Here is a 19,440-nt window from a genome sequence, read left to right as displayed (position 1 = left end):
CTGGGTTATGAGTTTAAAACCCATGTGGGGTAGTTGCCTGGTATTGACCGTAGGCCAGTGGTTTTTCTTTGGCTACTCCGGCTTTCCTCCACCTCCAAAACCAGGCACTTAAATGACCCTGGCTGTTAATAGACTGTTACAACCAAAGAAAGAGGGGAAAAGAAGGTAAAAGTAGAGAAAAGGTCAGTCTTTGATAGGAATGATTAAGATTATTCATTGTTGGGTTCCAAGATTCCTCTGGGATCTCTTGTTAGCTCATCTTGCCCAAAAAGCAGATGAGCTTATGCCATGGTACAGCGTCCCATTTTCTGCATTCCATCTGTGCCTTGTCTGTCAACATTACTTTTAAATCACTACTAGTCCGGAATGACAGAAAGGATTATGATGAAATCTGGTCTGGAGCATTATTGGGCACAGGAGATCAATGTGGTGTAATTTTTAGCTCACCTGGTCCCAAGGACCAAGGTGAGCTTATATGCCATACCGTTGCGTCATCAATTGACTTCTTCTCTTCATAACCACCGATCAGAATTTGACCGAATTTTGTCAGAAGCATCCCTATGGGATGTGGACTCAAAATTGTACAAATGGTGGGGCTGACCCCCCAGGGGTCTGAGGGGCGGGGCCAAAAGGGGTCAATATGGCTCTATTAATATAAACGACTTCTTCTCTGAAACCATGCAAAGGATATCGCTCATATTTGCCTGGTAGCATCACTATGGGGTGAGGATTCAAAATTGTACAAATAATGGGGCTGACCCCCCAAGGGCCTAAGGGGCGGGGCCGAGAGGGGTCAATTAGGCTATATTGTTATAAACAACTTCTTCTCTGAAACCGAGCAATGGACATCGCTCATATTTGATTGATAGCATCACTATGGGGTGGGGATTAAAAATTGTACAAATGGTGAGGCTGACCCCACGGGGGCCTGAGGGGCGGGGCCAAGAGGGGTCAATTTGGCTAAATGGATATGAACAACTTCTCTGAAACAGCTCATATTTGACTTGTAGCATCCTTTTGGGTAAGAATTCAAAATTTTATAAAGGAAGGAATTGACCCCCAGGAATGCAGAGGGCGGGGTCAAAAGGGGTCAATTGGTTTAAACAACTTCTTTTCTGAAACTTAACAATGGATATCACTCACATTTGTGTGGTAGCATGGGATTGTGCCAAAAGTCAATTTTATTTCATGGATTAATGCATTCCTTGGCATAAAAACCTCGCATACCCATATAAAATGCCTATGATATATTGACATTGCAATACCAGTGACAAATATACTTGATCATCATTCTTGTTTCATATCTCATGAAATCCAGGTGGGTGATACAGGCCCTCTGGGCCTCTTGTTGAAATATTGAGGTGAGTTTTACAGGCTTTCAGGGGCTCCTGTTCAAGCTTCTGTTGTGCTTTAAAGTAACCATTTAAGTATTTCATCAATTTCATGAAATAATAATAAATAGTATTACAATTTATATGTTGTTTATTTTTATAAAATGCTTAATTGAATCCATGGCAGAAAACATTGGTGATGTTACCGCCCGACAGCAGACCATATCAGAAAACATTGGTGATGTCATTGCCCGACAGCAGACCATGGCAGAAAACATTGGTGATGTCACCGCCCGACAGCAGACCATGGCAGAAAACATCAGTGATGTCACCGCCCGACAGCAGACCATGGCAGAAAACATGGATGACGTCAGAGGTATAATTTAAATAAAATGAATTATTTTTAGCTCACCTGGTCCCAAGGACCTAGGTGAGCTTATATGCCATACCGTTGCGTCCGTCGTCCGTCCGTCATCAATTGACTTCTTCTTCTTCATTGCCACTGATCAGAATTTGACCAAATTTTGTCAGAAGCATCCCTATGGGATGTGGACTCAAAATTGTACAAATGGTGGGTCTGACCTCCCAGGGGTCTGAGGGGCGGGGCCAAAAGGGATCAGTTTGGCTCTATTAATATAAACGACTTCTTCTCTGAAACCATGCAAAGGATATCGCTCCTATTTGCCTGGCAGCATCCCTTTGGGATGTGGACTCAAAATTGTACAAATGGTGGGGCTGACCCCCCAGGGGTCTGAGGGGCGGGGCCAAAAGGGGTCAATTTGGCTCTATTAATATAAATGACTTCTTCTCTGAAACCATGCAAAGGATATCGCTCCTATTTGCCTGGTAGCATCACTATGGGGTGAGGATTCAAAATTGTACAAATAATGGGGCTGACCCCCAAGGGCCTAAGGGGCGGGGCCGAGAGGGATCAATTAGGCTATATTGTTATAAACAACTTCTTCTCTGAAACCCAGCAATGGATATCGCTCATATTTGCCTGGTAGCATCACTATGGGGTGGGGATTAAAAATTGTACAAATGATGAGGCTGACCCCACGGGGGCCTGAGGGGCAGGACCAAGAGGGGTCAATTTGGCTAAATGGATATGAACAACTTCTCTGAAATAGCTCATATTTGACTTGTAGCATCCTTTTGGGTAAGAATTCAAAATTTTATAAAGGAAGGAATTGACCCCCAGGAATGCAGAGGGCGGGGTCAAAAGGGGTCAATTGGTTTAAACAACTTCTTTTCTGAAACTTAACAATGGATATCACTCACATTTGTGTGGTAGCATGGGATTGTGCCAAAAGTCAATTTTATTTCATGGATTAATGCATTTTTAGGTCATCTGACCCGAAGGGTCAGGATGACCTATAGTCATCATGCTTCGTCCGTCGTCGTGCGCCGTGCGCCGTGCGTTGTGCGTCGTGCGCCGTGCGCCGTGCGTAAACTTTTCACATTTCAATCTTCTTCTCAAGTTCCACCAGTGGGATTAAGCTGAAACTTGCCTGAAATGATCCTGAGATGGTCCTGACCAAGTGTTGTTATTTTTCGGGTCAGTCCGAAATCCAAGATGGCCGCCATAGCCGCCATTTTGAAAACACATTTTAAACTTCTTCTCAAGTTCCACTAGTGCTATTGAGCTGAAACTTGCCTGAAATGATCCTGATATGATCCCGACCAAGTGTTGTTATTTTTCGGGTCGGTCCGAAATCCAAGATGGCCGCCATAGCCGCCATCTTGAAAAACACATTTTAAACTTCTTCCCAAGTTCCACCAGTGCTTTTGAGCTGAAACTTGCCTGAAATGATCCTGAGAAGATCCCGACCAAGTGTTGTTATTTTTCCGGTTGGTCCGAAATCCAAGATGGCCGCCATAGCCGCCATCTTGAAAAACACATTTTAAACTTCTTCTCAAGTTCCACCAGTGCTATTGAGCTGAAACTTGCCTGAAATGATCCTGAGATGATCCCAACCAAGTGTTGTTATTTTTCGGGTCGGTCCGAAATCCAAGATGGCCGCCAAAGCCGCCATCTTGAAAAACACATTTTAAACTTCTCCTCAAGTTCCACCAGTGCTTTCGAGCTGAAACTTGCCTGAAATGATCCTGAGATGATCCCGACCAAGTGTTGTTATTTTTCGGGTCGGTCCGAAATCCAAGATGGCCGCCATAGCCGCCATCTTGAAAAACACATTTTAAACTTCTTCTCAAGTTCCACTAGTGCTATTGAGCTGAAACTTGCCTGAAATGATCCTGATATGATCCCGACCAAGTGTTTTTATTTTTCGGGTCGGTCCAAAATCCAAGATGGCCGCCATAGCCGCCATCTTGAAAAAAAACACATTTTAAACTTCTTCTCAAGTTCCACCAGTGCTGTTGGGCTGAAACTTGCCAGAAATGATCCTGAGATTATCCCGACCAAGTGTTGTTATTTTTCGGGTCGGTCCAAAATCCAAGATGGCCGCCATAGCCGCCATCTTGAAAAACATTTTAAACTTCTTCTCAAGTTCCACAATTGCTATTGAGCTGAAACTTGCCTGAAATGATCCTGATATGATCGTGACCAAGTGTTGTTATTTTTCGGGTTGGTCCGAAATCCAAGATGGCCGCCATAGGCGCCATCTTGAAAAGCACATTTTAAACTTTTCTCAAGTTCCACTAGTGCTATTGAGCTGAAACTTGCCTGAAACGATCCTGATATGATCCCGACCAAGTGTTTTTATTTTTCGGGTCGGTCCAAAATCCAAGATGGCCGCCATAGCCGCCATCTTGAAAAAAAACACATTTTAAACTTCTTCTCAAGTTCCACCAGTGCTGTTGGGCTGAAACTTGCCAGAAATGATCCTGAGATTATCCCGACCAAGTGTTGTTATTTTTCGGGTCGGTCCAAAATCCAAGATGGCCGCCATAGCCGCCATCTTGAAAAACATATTTTAAACTTCTTCTCAAGTTCCACCGGTGGGATTCAGCTCTAGCTAACTTACCAGAAATGATCCTTAGATGGTCCAGACCAAGTGTTATTATTTATTGGGTCGGTCAGATATCCAAGATGGCCACCATGGCCAACAGTGCCACTATATACTTGCTACAGAGAATGCATACTACAATAATATAAGGGTTTTAATTTAGAGTCAGATGACCGTTAAGGCCCCTGGGCCTCTTGTTTGGCATAAAAACCTTGCATACCCATATAAAATGCCTATGATATATTGACATAGCAATACCAGTGACAAATATACTTGATCATCATTCTTGTTTCATATCTCATGAAATCCAGGTGGGTGATACAGGCCCTCTGGGCCTCTTGTTGAAATATTGAGGTGAGTTTTACAGGCTTTCAGGGGCTCCTGTTCAAGCTTCTGTTGTGCTTTAAAGTAACCATTTAAATATTTCATCAATTTGGCTCAATTAATATAAACGACTTCTTCTCTGAAACCATGCAAAGGATATCGCTCCTATTTGCCTGGTAGCATCACTATGGGGTGAGGATTCAAAATTGTACAAATAATGGGGCTGACCCCCCCAGGGGACTGAGGGGTGGGGCCAAATGTGGTCAATCTAGCTATATTCATATAAACGACTTCTTCTCTGAAACCGAGAAATGGCTATCGCTCATATTTGCCTGGAAGCATCATTATTGGGTGGGGATTCAAAATTATACAAATGATGGGGCTGAACCCCAGGGGCCTGAGGGGCGGGGCCGAATGTGGTCAATCCGGCATTATTGATATAAACGACTTCTTCTCTGAAACCAAGCAATGGCTATCGCTCATATTTGCCTGGTAGCATCACTATGAGGTGGGGATTCAAAATTGTACAAATGATGGGGCTGACCCCCCAGGGGCCTGAGGGGTGGGGCCAAATGTGGTCAATCTAGCTATATTCATATAAACGACTTCTTTTCTGAAACCGAGCAATGGCTGTTGCTCATATTTGCCTGGTAGCATCACCTTGGGGTGGGGATTCAAAATTTTACAAATGATGGGGCTGACCCCCCTGGGGGCTTAGGGGTGGGGCCAAAAGTGGTCAGTTTGCAGAATTGATATAAAAGACTTCTCTGAAACTAAGCAATAGATATTGCTCATATTTTACTGGTAGCATCCTTATGGGTTGGGGATTCAAAATTTTACAAATAGTGGGGCTGAGGGGCGGGGGCCAAAATTGGTCAATTTGTTTAAACAACTTCTTCTCTGAAACTAAGCAATGGATATTACTCACATCTGTATGGTAGCATGGTTATGGGGTGGGGATTCAAAATTGTACAAATGAAGGGACTGACCCCCCAGGGGCCTGAGAGGTGGGGCAAAAAAGGGGTCAGTTTGCAGAATTGATATAAAAGACTTCTCCTCTGAAACTAAGCAATAGATATCGCTCATATTTTACTGGTAGCATCCTTATGGGTTGAGGATTCAAAATTTTACAAATGGTGGGGCTGAACCCCCAGGGGCCTGAGGGGCGGGGGCCAAAATTGGTCAATTTGTTTTAACAACTTCTTCTCTGAAACTAAGCAATGGATATTACTCACATCTGTATGGTACTACATGGTTATGGGGTGGAGATTCAAAATTGTAAAAATGTTGGGGTTGACCCTGCCTGCCAGGGGGCTGAGGAGTGGGGCCAAGAGGGGTCTATTTGGCTAAATTGATTTAAACAACCTATTCTCTGAAACATAGCAGTGATTTCACTGGTAGCATCATATTGGGGTAGGGATTCAAAATTGCATAAAGGAATGAGCTGACCCCCAGGGGGCAGAGGGCAGGGTCAAAAGGTCTAAACAAGTTCTTCTCTGAAAGCAAGCAATGGATATCACTCACATTTGTGTGGTAACATCCCTATAGGGTCGCGCCAAAAGTCAATTTCATTTCATGGATTAATGCACTTTTTGGCATTTTTAGTATTAAAATAAAAACAATGTACATGTACCCATATAAAATGCTTATGATATATACATATGACATAGCAATACCAGCAACAAATATACTTAAACATCATTCTTGTTTCATATCTCACGGAACCAGGTGAGTGATACAGGCCCTCTGGGCCTCTTGTTATAAACAACTTCTTCTCTGAAACCGAGCAATGGATATCGCTCATATTTGCCTGGTAGCATCACTATGGGGTGGGGATTAAAAATTGTACAAATGATGGGGCTGACCCCCCCCAGGGGCCTGAGGGGCGGGGCCAAATGTGGTCAATCAGGCTATATTCATATAATGGACTTCTTCTCTTGAACCAAGCAATGGCTATTGCTCATATATTACTGGTAGCATCACCTTGGGGTAGGAATTCGAAATTGTACAAATGACGGGGCTAACCTCCCTGGGGGCTGAGGGGCAGGGCCAAAAGGGGTCAGTTTTGCAGAATTGATATAAACGACTTCTGCCCTGAAAAAAAGCAACTGATATTGCTCACATTTGCCTGGCAGCATCCCTATGGGGTGGGGATTCATAATTGTACAAGTGGTGGGGCTGACCCCCTGGGGTCCTCTGGGGCTGGGCCAAAAGGGGTCAATTTGGCGCTATTGATATAAACGACTTCTTCTCTGAAACCAAGCAATGGCTATCAGTCATATTTGCCAGGTAGCATCACTATGTGGTGGGGATTCAAAATTGTACAAATGATGAGGCTGACCCCCAAGGGGCCTGAGGGGCGGGGCCGAGAGGGGTCAATTAGGCTATATTGATATAAATGACTTCTTCTCTGAAACCAAGCAATGGCTATCGCTCATATTTGCCTGGTAGCATCACTATGAGGTGGGGATTCAAAATTGTACAAATGATGGGGCTGACCCCCCAGGGGCCTGAGGGGTGGGGCCAAATGTGGTCAATCTAGCTATATTCATATAAACGACTTCTTTTCTAAAACCGAGCAATGGCTATCGCTCATATTTGCCTGGAAGCATCATTATTGGGTGGGGATTCAAAATTATACAAATGATGGGGCTGACCCCACAGGGGCCTGAGGGGCGGCGCCGAATGTGGTCAATCCGGCTATATTCATATAAACGACTTCTTCTCTGAAACCGAGAAATGGCTATCGCTCATATTTGCCTGGAAGCATCATTATTGGGTGGGGATTCAAAATTATACAAATGATGGGGCTAAACCCCAGGGGCCTGAGGGGTGGGGCCAAATGTGGTCAATCCGGCTATATTCATATAAACGACTTCTTCTCTGAAACCAAGCAATGGCTATCGCTCATATTTGCCTGGTAGCATCACTATGAGGTGGGGATTCAAAATTGTACAAAAGATGGGGCTGACCCCCCCAGGGGCCTGAGGGGTGGGGCCAAATGTGGTCAACCTAGCTATATTCATATAAACGACGACTTCTCTGAAACCGAGCAATGGCTGTTGCTCATATTTGCCTGGTAGCATCACCTTTGGGTGGGGATTCAAAATTTTACAAATGATGGGGCTGACCCCCCTGGGGGCTTAGGGGTGGGGCCAAAAGTGGTCAGTTTGCAGAATTGATGTAAAAGACTTCTCTGAAACTAAGCAATAGATATCGCTCATATTTTACTGGTAGCATCCTTATGGGTTGGGGATTCAAAATTTTACAAATAGTGGGGCTGACCCCCCAGGGGCCTGAGGGGCGGGGGCCAAAATTGGTCAATTTGTTTAAACAACTTCTTCTCTGAAACTAAGCAATGGATATTACTCACATCTGTATGGTAGCATGGTTATGGGGTGGGGATTCAAAATTGTACAAATGAAGGGACTGACCCCCCAGGGGCCTGAGAGGTGGGGCAAAAAAGGGGTCAGTTTGCAGAATTGATATAAAAGACTTCTCCTCTGAAACTAAGCAATAGATATCGCTCATATTTTACTGGTAGCATCCTTATGGGTTGAGGATTCAAAATTTTACAAATGGTGGGGCTGAACCCCCAGGGGCCTGAGGGGCGGGGGCCAAAATTGGTCAATTTGTTTTAACAACTTCTTCTCTGAAACTAAGCAATGGATATTACTCACATCTGTATGGTACTACATGGTTATGGGGTGGAGATTCAAAATTGTAAAAATGTTGGGGTTGACCCTGCCTGCCAGGGGGCTGAGGAGTGGGGCCAAGAGGGGTCTATTTGGCTAAATTGATTTAAACAACCTATTCTCTGAAACATAGCAGTGATTTCACTGGTAGCATCATATTGGGGTAGGGATTCAAAATTGCATAAAGGAATGAGCTGACCCCCAGGGGGCAGAGGGCAGGGTCAAAAGGTCTAAACAAGTTCTTCTCTGAAAGCAAGCAATGGATATCACTCACATTTGTGTGGTAACATCCCTATAGGGTCGCGCCAAAAGTCAATTTCATTTCATGGATTAATGCACTTTTTGGCATTTTTAGTATTAAAATAAAAACAATGTACATGTACCCATATAAAATGCTTATGATATATACATATGACATAGCAATACCAGCAACAAATATACTTAAACATCATTCTTGTTTCATATCTCACGGAACCAGGTGAGTGATACAGGCCCTCTGGGCCTCTTGTTATAAACAACTTCTTCTCTGAAACCGAGCAATGGATATCGCTCATATTTGCCTGGTAGCATCACTATGGGGTGGGGATTAAAAATTGTACAAATGATGGGGCTGACCCCCCCCAGGGGCCTGAGGGGCGGGGCCAAATGTGGTCAATCAGGCTATATTCATATAATGGACTTCTTCTCTTGAACCAAGCAATGGCTATTGCTCATATATTACTGGTAGCATCACCTTGGGGTAGGAATTCGAAATTGTACAAATGACGGGGCTAACCTCCCTGGGGGCTGAGGGGCAGGGCCAAAAGGGGTCAGTTTTGCAGAATTGATATAAACGACTTCTGCCCTGAAAAAAAGCAACTGATATTGCTCACATTTGCCTGGCAGCATCCCTATGGGGTGGGGATTCATAATTGTACAAGTGGTGGGGCTGACCCCCTGGGGTCCTCTGGGGCTGGGCCAAAAGGGGTCAATTTGGCGCTATTGATATAAACGACTTCTTCTCTGAAACCAAGCAATGGCTATCAGTCATATTTGCCAGGTAGCATCACTATGTGGTGGGGATTCAAAATTGTACAAATGATGAGGCTGACCCCCAAGGGGCCTGAGGGGCGGGGCCGAGAGGGGTCAATTAGGCTATATTGATATAAATGACTTCTTCTCTGAAACCAAGCAATGGCTATCGCTCATATTTGCCTGGTAGCATCACTATGAGGTGGGGATTCAAAATTGTACAAATGATGGGGCTGACCCCCCAGGGGCCTGAGGGGTGGGGCCAAATGTGGTCAATCTAGCTATATTCATATAAACGACTTCTTTTCTGAAACCGAGCAATGGCTATCGCTCATATTTGCCTGGAAGCATCATTATTGGGTGGGGATTCAAAATTATACAAATGATGGGGCTGACCCCACAGGGGCCTGAGGGGCGGCGCCGAATGTGGTCAATCCGGCTATATTCATATAAACGACTTCTCTGAAACCGAGAAATGGCTATCGCTCATATTTGCCTGGAAGCATCATTATTGGGTGGGGATTCAAAATTATACAAATGATGGGGCTAAACCCCAGGGGCCTGAGGGGTGGGGCCAAATGTGGTCAATCCGGCTATATTCATATAAACGACTTCTTCTCTGAAACCAAGCAATGGCTATCGCTCATATTTGCCTGGTAGCATCACTATGAGGTGGGGATTCAAAATTGTACAAAAGATGGGGCTGACCCCCCCAGGGGCCTGAGGGGTGGGGCCAAATGTGGTCAACCTAGCTATATTCATATAAACGACGACTTCTCTGAAACCGAGCAATGGCTGTTGCTCATATTTGCCTGGTAGCATCACCTTTGGGTGGGGATTCAAAATTTTACAAATGATGGGGCTGACCCCCCTGGGGGCTTAGGGGTGGGGCCAAAAGTGGTCAGTTTGCAGAATTGATGTAAAAGACTTCTCTGAAACTAAGCAATAGATATCGCTCATATTTTACTGGTAGCATCCTTATGGGTTGGGGATTCAAAATTTTACAAATAGTGGGGCTGACCCCCCAGGGGCCTGAGGGGCGGGGGCCAAAATTGGTCAATTTGTTTAAACAACTTCTTCTCTGAAACTAAGCAATGGATATTACTCACATCTGTATGGTAGCATGGTTATGGGGTGGGGATTCAAAATTGTACAAATGAAGGGACTGACCCCCCAGGGGCCTGAGAGGTGGGGCAAAAAAGGGGTCAGTTTGCAGAATTGATATAAAAGACTTCTCCTCTGAAACTAAGCAATAGATATCGCTCATATTTTACTGGTAGCATCCTTATGGGTTGAGGATTCAAAATTTTACAAATGGTGGGGCTGAACCCCCAGGGGCCTGAGGGGCGGGGGCCAAAATTGGTCAATTTGTTTTAACAACTTCTTCTCTGAAACTAAGCAATGGATATTACTCACATCTGTATGGTACTACATGGTTATGGGGTGGAGATTCAAAATTGTAAAAATGTTGGGGTTGACCCTGCCTGCCAGGGGGCTGAGGAGTGGGGCCAAGAGGGGTCTATTTGGCTAAATTGATTTAAACAACCTATTCTCTGAAACATAGCAGTGATTTCACTGGTAGCATCATATTGGGGTAGGGATTCAAAATTGCATAAAGGAATGAGCTGACCCCCAGGGGGCAGAGGGCAGGGTCAAAAGGTCTAAACAAGTTCTTCTCTGAAAGCAAGCAATGGATATCACTCACATTTGTGTGGTAACATCCCTATAGGGTCGCGCCAAAAGTCAATTTCATTTCATGGATTAATGCACTTTTTGGCATTTTTAGTATTAAAATAAAAACAATGTACATGTACCCATATAAAATGCTTATGATATATACATATGACATAGCAATACCAGCAACAAATATACTTAAACAAGAATCTTGTTTCATATCTCACGGAACCAGGTGAGTGATACAGGCCCTCTGGGCCTCTTGTTATAAACAACTTCTTCTCTGAAACCGAGCAATGGATATCGCTCATATTTGCCTGGTAGCATCACTATGGGGTGGGGATTAAAAATTGTACAAATGATGGGGCTGACCCCCCCCAGGGGCCTGAGGGGCGGGGCAAATGTGGTCAATCAGGCTATATTCATATAATGGACTTCTTCTCTTGAACCAAGCAATGGCTATTGCTCATATATTACTGGTAGCATCACCTTGGGGTAGGAATTCGAAATTGTACAAATGACGGGGCTAACCTCCCTGGGGGCTGAGGGGCAGGGCCAAAAGGGGTCAGTTTTGCAGAATTGATATAAACGACTTCTGCCCTGAAAAAAAGCAACTGATATTGCTCACATTTGCCTCGTGGGGATTCAAAATTGTACAAATTATGGGGCTGACCCCCCAGGGGCCTGAGGGGCGGGGCCAAATGTGGTCAATCGGGCTATATTCATATAATGGACTTCTTCTCTGGAACCTAGCAATGGTTTGACTGGTAGCATGATATTGGGGTAGGGATTCAAAATTGTATAATGGAAGGAGCTGACCCCCCCCCCCCCCCCCCCCAGGGGGCAGGGTCAAAAGGGGTCTTTTCTGAAACTAAGCAATGGACATCACTCACATTTGTGTGGTAGCATTCCTATGGAGTCGCACCAAAAGACTATTTTGATTCATGGATTAATGCACTTTGTGGCATTTTTAATATATTTTAGTATATGTACCCATATAAAATGCTTATGATATATATTGACATAGCAATACCAGCGACAAATATACTTAAGCATCATTTTTGTTTCATATCTCATGAAACCAGGTGAGCGATACAGGCCCTCTGGGCCTCTTGTTTTAGTGAACCTGGTCTAGTTGATTGATGAGCTTATGTTGTGGCTCGGTTTTTGTTATTCTTTAACTTTTTCTTCAAAAAACTATTAGTCCAGAACTGGAGAAGTAGAATGTCAACCAAAATTGTGAATTATATGGTGAATTTCATGACCCTGAGGTCTCATGTTTACCCCTGGAGAGGGGGCAAACTTCACTATAGTGTATATAGGAAAATCCCATTTTTGACTATTATTTGTTTGATTTGTATTGAAATTCATCTTATCTTAGGTAAATGATAAGCATGGGATCATCCCGGATGACAGTTTGATGGGATGCAAATGTTGGCCCTGATTGACCCCCAGGGGCTAATGGGTGGGGCCAAAAAGGGTCAAATTAGCTGCAAATTCAGAAATCTTCTCCTCACAATCTAAATAAGGTAGAATCAAATACTCTTTGTAGATGAAAGGGTTTTAGAGTGCTTTACTAAGTTGCGAATTTCATGACCCTGGGGTTTCATGTTTGCCCCTTTAGAGCAGGTACCTTTTACTGTTGTTTATATAAGGAAATCATATTTTGACTATCATTTGTGTCATTTCTATTGGAACTAGCAGTTTAGGAAGGCAGTTTGCTGGTATGCAATTATTGGCCCCCTGTGGCTGATGGGCGGCGTCAAAAAGGATCAAACTACTACGGCCCATGGGCCTCTGGTATTGTTTTTTGGAAAACTGAGATTGAAAGATATAATTATAGTTATGTAAAACCAAGCAAGACTAATTTTCATTTGTTTTACTTCCAGTTGAACTCACTTCTGTTAGAGACACATTGAATACCACATCAGCAAGCACAAGTCGGACCAAAGGTAATATTAACGGCAGTTAGGACCCTGGTATTGGAGATATCGGTTCATATGTTTAAAATAAATTCCATAAGATAGAAAATTACAGACTCCAGGCACTTATAGTTTGTTAAGGCTAACAAGGAGGCCTAGATGTCCAGTGGGTCTAAAGTATGCATTCATGGACAATAAAAATATATCTGCAGTCTAGTTACCTCTAGTTACCTGAACCAACAAAAGTACTTCAGGACAAAATACATCAGGAATATACTGTCTAACATGATTCATTAATTCCATTGAACTGGACCAATTAATTCTTATTGAACCAACAAATGTAATCAGGGACTGTCATTTTCTTATTTCTAGTTCTGAATTAACTACTTACAGTATGGTACAACATCCGTTGTCAACAATTTGTTCTGATGACTTCCTCTTATAAACCAAGAGACTTGAAGTCAATATATTGAGTAGATAGCCTATCGTTATGAAATTGTTTGACCTTGACTCACTTTCAAGGTCATATGGGTTAAAAGTATCAAAAATCTTAAAATAACTTCTTAATAATCATAGCTGAGCACCATGAAGATATATTTGATAAAATAAATAAATTTTCTTTTCATTGTTTTTGAATAAAATTAACAAAGGAAGTTATATTAGGTAGAGGTGATCAATACAGATCTAAGAGGCCTCTTGTTTAATGTCTAGTTCTTCTATTCCCTAGCTCTAGATGGATTGATAATGGGTTTTCTTGGTTAGTAGATTTATCTCCCCTTTCAATTAGAGCAAATCTTTTCTGCCATGGTGCAGGGTCTGTCATCTATCGGGAGTCAGCTATTTCATTCCATTGAATATCATTAACCAAGAGACATCAAGTAATACTGGCTCACTAGCATTCTGATTAGAAATTTGAAAAAAGAAATTGTCTTGGGTGGTATGACATCATGATAGTGGACTTTCCATTCAGTAGATATTATATACTAAAAGCTGTCTTAGATAAATCATGTGTTTTCAATTCAGTTTATACCTAATTCACTGAACTCTCTTATTTTACAGAAGTCCATCCTAACTTAGTACCCCTGATAGGTGAGTCCGTTGGTTGGACCAGGTGTGAAAGAAATGCAGCAGATTCCTCAAAACCAGAATCAGAACAACATGCGTTATGTATAAAGATAAAGATAAAAACCTACGTACTTTTTAGTGTTTCGATGCAGATATTCTATGAGATTATTTATTCACCAAAAGAAACACTTTTATCTTGATTCATTCCCATTGTGATCCCTGTCTCGGTTCATACATAAGATGGATCTGTCTGGCTTCTGGCCATGTTTACACATATATGTTTACACATATATTTATACAATTATAGAATGAAATGTTGCCAGAACGTGAATCCAGATACACTACCATCAGATTCACAGATATAGAGAAACAAAGGACTTTAGTTGTGAATACTTATTCATTCACATCCAAGGAGAAGGTTAAAGAGAGGTTTCACAAGTGGCAGTTGGATTAAATTATATCACTTTAAAGAACTACGCTGTTAATTTCAAGAGAAAAAAATACTAAGTCCTAACCCTGGGAAAATAAAAATTCTCACCAAAGTTATCCAACAGTCACTTTTAAGTTTTGTCTCCCTGCTATAAATGCTAAGTTAAATCAAGCTTTCTGTGTCGGATGAAATAACATATTGTTAGCTAATTTGGCCCTTTGGGCTGGAGAGCTTATGCCATAACGCATAGTCTGTTGTCTATGTCCATTGTTTGTATTCCCTCAACATTACCTTTAAATCTCTACTAGTCCTGAGAGCCTGAATGGATTTTGATAGAACATTATTAAACAGAGGGTGTGGCATCCCAGGCCCCGACAGGACGGGGCCCAATGGGGAAAATTGAGATCAACCCTTTGTATTACTACTTGTCCTGAAGAGCTAAAATTATTTTGATGAAATTTGGTCAGAAGAATAATTGAGAAAAAGATATTCAATGTTTTATAAACCGAGGGTGTGGCTCCTTGGGAGCCAGAGATACAGGGTCCAATAGTGGAAATATAGCAACAACAAAAATATGTTTGATCCTTCAAGAATGGCAGGATTTAATTAAAATTTGATTTACCTTTGGTTTGAACTGTTGTTGGCAGAAGCAGCTCAAAAAGTAGGAAATATTTGTTGTATAACTGAAATGAGAGTATTTTGCCTTGATTACTGATATAACCAGGTGAGCGATGAAGGCACTAGAGGCCACTTGGTTTTTCATTGCTCGCTGACTGATTAGTCATTTAAATGAAAAAAATATGCCTGTTTGACTCTTTTATGGAAAAAAAGTTCTGTTTTTACTTTACTGATTCATTTCCTGTAATATTAAGTATTCTAATGATATATTGAACTTGTAATCACACTTTCAACTTTTCTTCTAGATACCACCAAGGCAATGATCAATGAAGAAATAAAGAAAAGATTCATTGACACTCAGGCTTTCCGTGATGGAAAAGAAAAGCTGCAAAAGAACAGGATTGCAGTTCTCAAGGGAAACACAGGAGACGGTAAAACTTCCACCGCCATTCGACTCCTTCACTGGCTGAGTCAGGAACAACATAACAGACAACCAGTTCAACTTCACAACATCAAAGACTTGGATTTATTAGCTCCATCTTCGAAAACTGTTATTTTTATTGATGATATTTTTGGGGAGAAAGATCTGCGTGAGAAAGAGGTACAAGAGTGGAACAAAAGGGTCAACTCTGTAACTCCGAAACTTTGTGGGGATGACCCAACTGAAGCTAATTTTATCCTCATCACTGTCAGAAATGAAATATTTAATTCTTTGAAAACTCATTCTTTGGCAGACGTTTTCACTGATGTCAATATTATTGATCTGAGTGCTGATACATATAAAGTGACAGAAGAAAAAAACAAACTTTTAGAGCTATATAAGCCAAGTAAGTTTTCATGGGAAAAGGAAGAAAAGGAGGAAATTGTTAAATGTGCCCCTAATATTGGGTTCCCACAGTGTTGTCGGATTTTTAGAGATGTTCCTGAAGTACAGAAAGAGAGAGTCAAATTCTTTCAAAACCCTTTTCATTTTTTCAAATCAGCATTGTCAAGATTACGGGAATGTCCTGCCCTTTTGTTTCTGTTCCTCAATGATGGGATGATAAAGGTAAAAGATCTAGACCCATATGGTGATAAAGTAAACGAAGCTTTGTTAGAGGAAACGTTTGCAACTGATCTTATTGATGGTGAAGATAACAGAACTATGTTGGAATATAAGAAAAAAGTCAGATTTGTAAAAGACAGTTTAGACAGATTATCAGGATTTTTGGTAGTAAAGGAGAAACATCGGTCTTTTGATTATGAAGTGTACAGATTTTATCATGATTCTATATATGTCACAGTAGCTCTCCTGTATGGAGACACAACACCAGTTGGCTACATACAGAATTGTCCCACGACGTCCCTCAGTTATCTTACAACCTCAAAAACATCGGCAAACATGATTGTCATATCATCTGATCATTACACATGTATGTGTGATCGTCTACTCCGAGAGTTTGAGTGTAAAGAGAAGTATTATGATACTAGTATTGGCTCTCTAGATGTATGGAAGGATCCTGTATTTGTTGAAGGATTTGTGAGATTGTTGAATGAGAGAAACGCTGATAAACTTGGTATGTTAAATAAAGCATGTTCTTTGGGTGCTGAAGAATGTGCTTTATATCTTCTGTGTGAGGGAGTCAAACCTGACAATAACACACCATTCTGTGTGGTGGAGGGAGGGGGTGTGAGTGTGTTACCTAAACTACTACAGTATGACATCATTCCTACATGGAGAGGTGAGAACAATTACAATGTCCTACATGAGGCGTGTTGGTATCGGAGAGAAGAGATGGTGAGTGTGTTGTGTGACACCTATCCACACTTGGTACATGACACTGATAAGGAGGGACAAACCCCGCTCTATGTTGTAGCCAAGACAGGAAGCTGTTCTATGTTCCAGACAGTGGAGAGAACTGTGCTTAAATCTTTGTGTAGATTTGAGGACAAACAACACAAGTGTGAGATATTAGATGGTCGTGTAATACATAGGAGTTGTGTGTGTAGTCAGTATATGTCTCAGTTAGTGGATAATGACGGACACACAGTGTTACATGAGAGTTGTATGTTTGGAAACAGGGAGGTTTGTGTTTATTTATGTGAGACGTTTCCAGCACTAACTACAGCTGTAGACAATAGAGGACAGACAGTGTTACATGAGAGTTGTGAATCAGGACACAGGGAGGTATGTGTTTATTTATGTGAGACATTTCCAGCACTAACCAAAGCTGTAGATAAGTACGGACAGACAGTGTTACATATGAGTTGTATGTCAGGACACAGGGAGGTTTGTGTTTATTTATGCGAGACATTTCCAGCACTAACCACAGCTGTAAATAATGACGGACAGACAGTGTTACATGTGAGTTGTATGTTAGGACACAGGGAGGTTTGTGTTTATTTATGCGAGACATTTCCAGCACTAACCAAAGCTGTAGATAAGGACGGACTGACAGTGTTACATGTGAGTTGTATGTCAGGACACAGGGAGGTTTGTGTTTATTTATGCGAGACATTTCCAGCACTAACCACAGCTGTAGATAATGACGGACTGACAGTGTTACATGTGAGTTGTCTATATGGACACAGGGAGGTTTGTGTTTATTTATGCGAGACATTTCCAGCACTAACCACAGCTGTAGATAATGATGGACAGACAGTGTTACATGTGAGTTGTCTATATGGACACAGGGAGGTTTGTGTTTATTTATGCGAGACATTTCCAGCACTAACCACAGCTGTAGATAATGATGGACAGACAGTGTTACATGCGAGTTGTCTACATGGATACAGGGAGGTTTGTGTTTATTTATGTGAGACATTTCCAGCACTAACCACAGCTGTAGATTATAGAGGACAGACAGTGTTACATGTGAGTTGTCTACATGGACATAGGGAGGTTTGTGTTTATTTATGCGAGACATTTCCAACACTAACCACAGCTGTAGATATTGAAGGACTGACAGTGTTACATGTGAGTTGTCTACATGGACACAGGGAGGTTTGTGTTTATTTATGCGAGACATTTCCAGCACTAACTACAGCTGTAGACAATAGAGGACAGACAGTGTTACATGTGAGTTGTGAATCAGGACACAGGGAGGTGTGTGTTTATTTATGTGAGACATTTCTAACACTAACCACAGCTGTAGATAATAGAGGACAGACAGTGTTACATGTGAGTTGTCTACATGGACACAGGGAGGTTTGTGTTTATTTATGTGAGACATTTCCAACACTAACCACAGCTGTAGATAATGACGGACAGACAGTGTTACATGTGAGTTGTGAATCAGGACACAGGGAGGTTTGTGTTTATTTATGTGAGACATTTCCAGCACTAACCACAGCTGTAGACAATAGAGGACGGACAGTGTTACATGTGAGTTGTATGTCAGGACACAGGGAGGTTTGTGTTTATTTATGCGAGACATTTCCAGCACTAACCAAAGCTGTAGATAAGGACGGACTGACAGTGTTACATGTGAGTTGTGAATCAAGACACAGGGAGGTTGTGTTTATTTATGCGAGACATTTCCAGCACTAACTACAGCTGTAGACAATAGAGGACAGACAGTGTTACATGTGAGTTGTGAATCAGGACACAGGGAGGTTTGTGTTTATTTATGCGAGACATTTCCAGCACTAACCACAGCTGTAAATAATGACGGACAGACAGTGTTACATGTGAGTTGTGAATCAGGACACAGGGAGGTTTGTGTTTATTATATGTGAGACATTTCCAACACTAACCACAGCTGTAGATAAGTACGGACACACAGTGTTACATGTGAGTTGTATGTTTGGGCACAGGGGGGTTTGGGTTTTTTATTTTACATTTCCAACACAACCCCCCAAACTGTAGATGAGAAGACTGACAGTTTTACATGTGAGTTGTATGTCAGGACAAAAAGGGGGGTTGTGTTTATTTTGTGAGACCTTTCCAGCACTAACCCAAATGTAGTAATACGGAAGACAGTGGTTTTGCGAGTTGTATTTTGGGGGGTTTTTTGTTTTTTTGGAATTTTAATCCCCCTTAAAGGGGGGGGTTTTTTTGGGGGGGTTTGTGTTTATTTTGAGACATTTCCAGCACAACCAAGTGTAGATTATGCGGACGACTTGAAATTTAGTTTTCTCCATGGACACAGGGAGGTTTGGGGTTTTTTTATGGGAGACATTTCCAGACTCCAAGTGTAATAATACGGACGACAGGTTCAATTTAGTTTTTACATGGACACGGGAGGTTTGTGTTTATTTTTGCGAGCATTTCACACTAACCAAAACTGTAATAAATACGGACAGACAGTGTTTACATATGAGTTGCTATGTTAGGACACAGGGAGGTTTGTGTTTATTATGCGAGACGTTTCCAGCAACTAACAACAGCTGTAGGTAAGTACGGACAGACAGTGTTACATG

The 19,440-nt window shown here is 42.0% G+C and overlaps 1 protein-coding gene across 3 annotated transcripts in view; it reads left to right on the top strand.

Moving 5' to 3' along the window:
• LOC117327700 overlaps positions 1–18,819 on the top strand; it is a 31,711-nt gene extending 12,892 nt beyond the window's left edge. For 2 of the 3 annotated variants that reach the window (XM_033884811.1, XM_033884812.1), the window contains 4 exons: positions 1,519–1,707; positions 12,894–12,956; positions 13,986–14,015; positions 15,345–18,819. In XM_033884811.1, coding sequence (XP_033740702.1) covers positions 1,519–1,707; positions 12,894–12,956; positions 13,986–14,015; positions 15,345–18,568 — 3,506 coding nt within the window. In that variant the 3' untranslated portion in view covers positions 18,569–18,819. The remainder of the gene's footprint in view (positions 1–1,518; positions 1,708–12,893; positions 12,957–13,985; positions 14,016–15,344) is intronic. The other variant, XM_033884813.1, reaches the window with a different exon arrangement.
• The last annotated feature ends 621 nt before the right edge of the window (positions 18,820–19,440 follow it).

This window comes from Pecten maximus, chromosome 5 (genome assembly GCF_902652985.1).
Source record: "Pecten maximus chromosome 5, xPecMax1.1, whole genome shotgun sequence".
Classification (NCBI taxonomy): domain Eukaryota; kingdom Metazoa; phylum Mollusca; class Bivalvia; order Pectinida; family Pectinidae; genus Pecten; species Pecten maximus.
The sequence above is the reverse complement of the archived record's forward strand: the minus strand, read 5'-3'. Positions and strand labels throughout refer to the sequence as shown.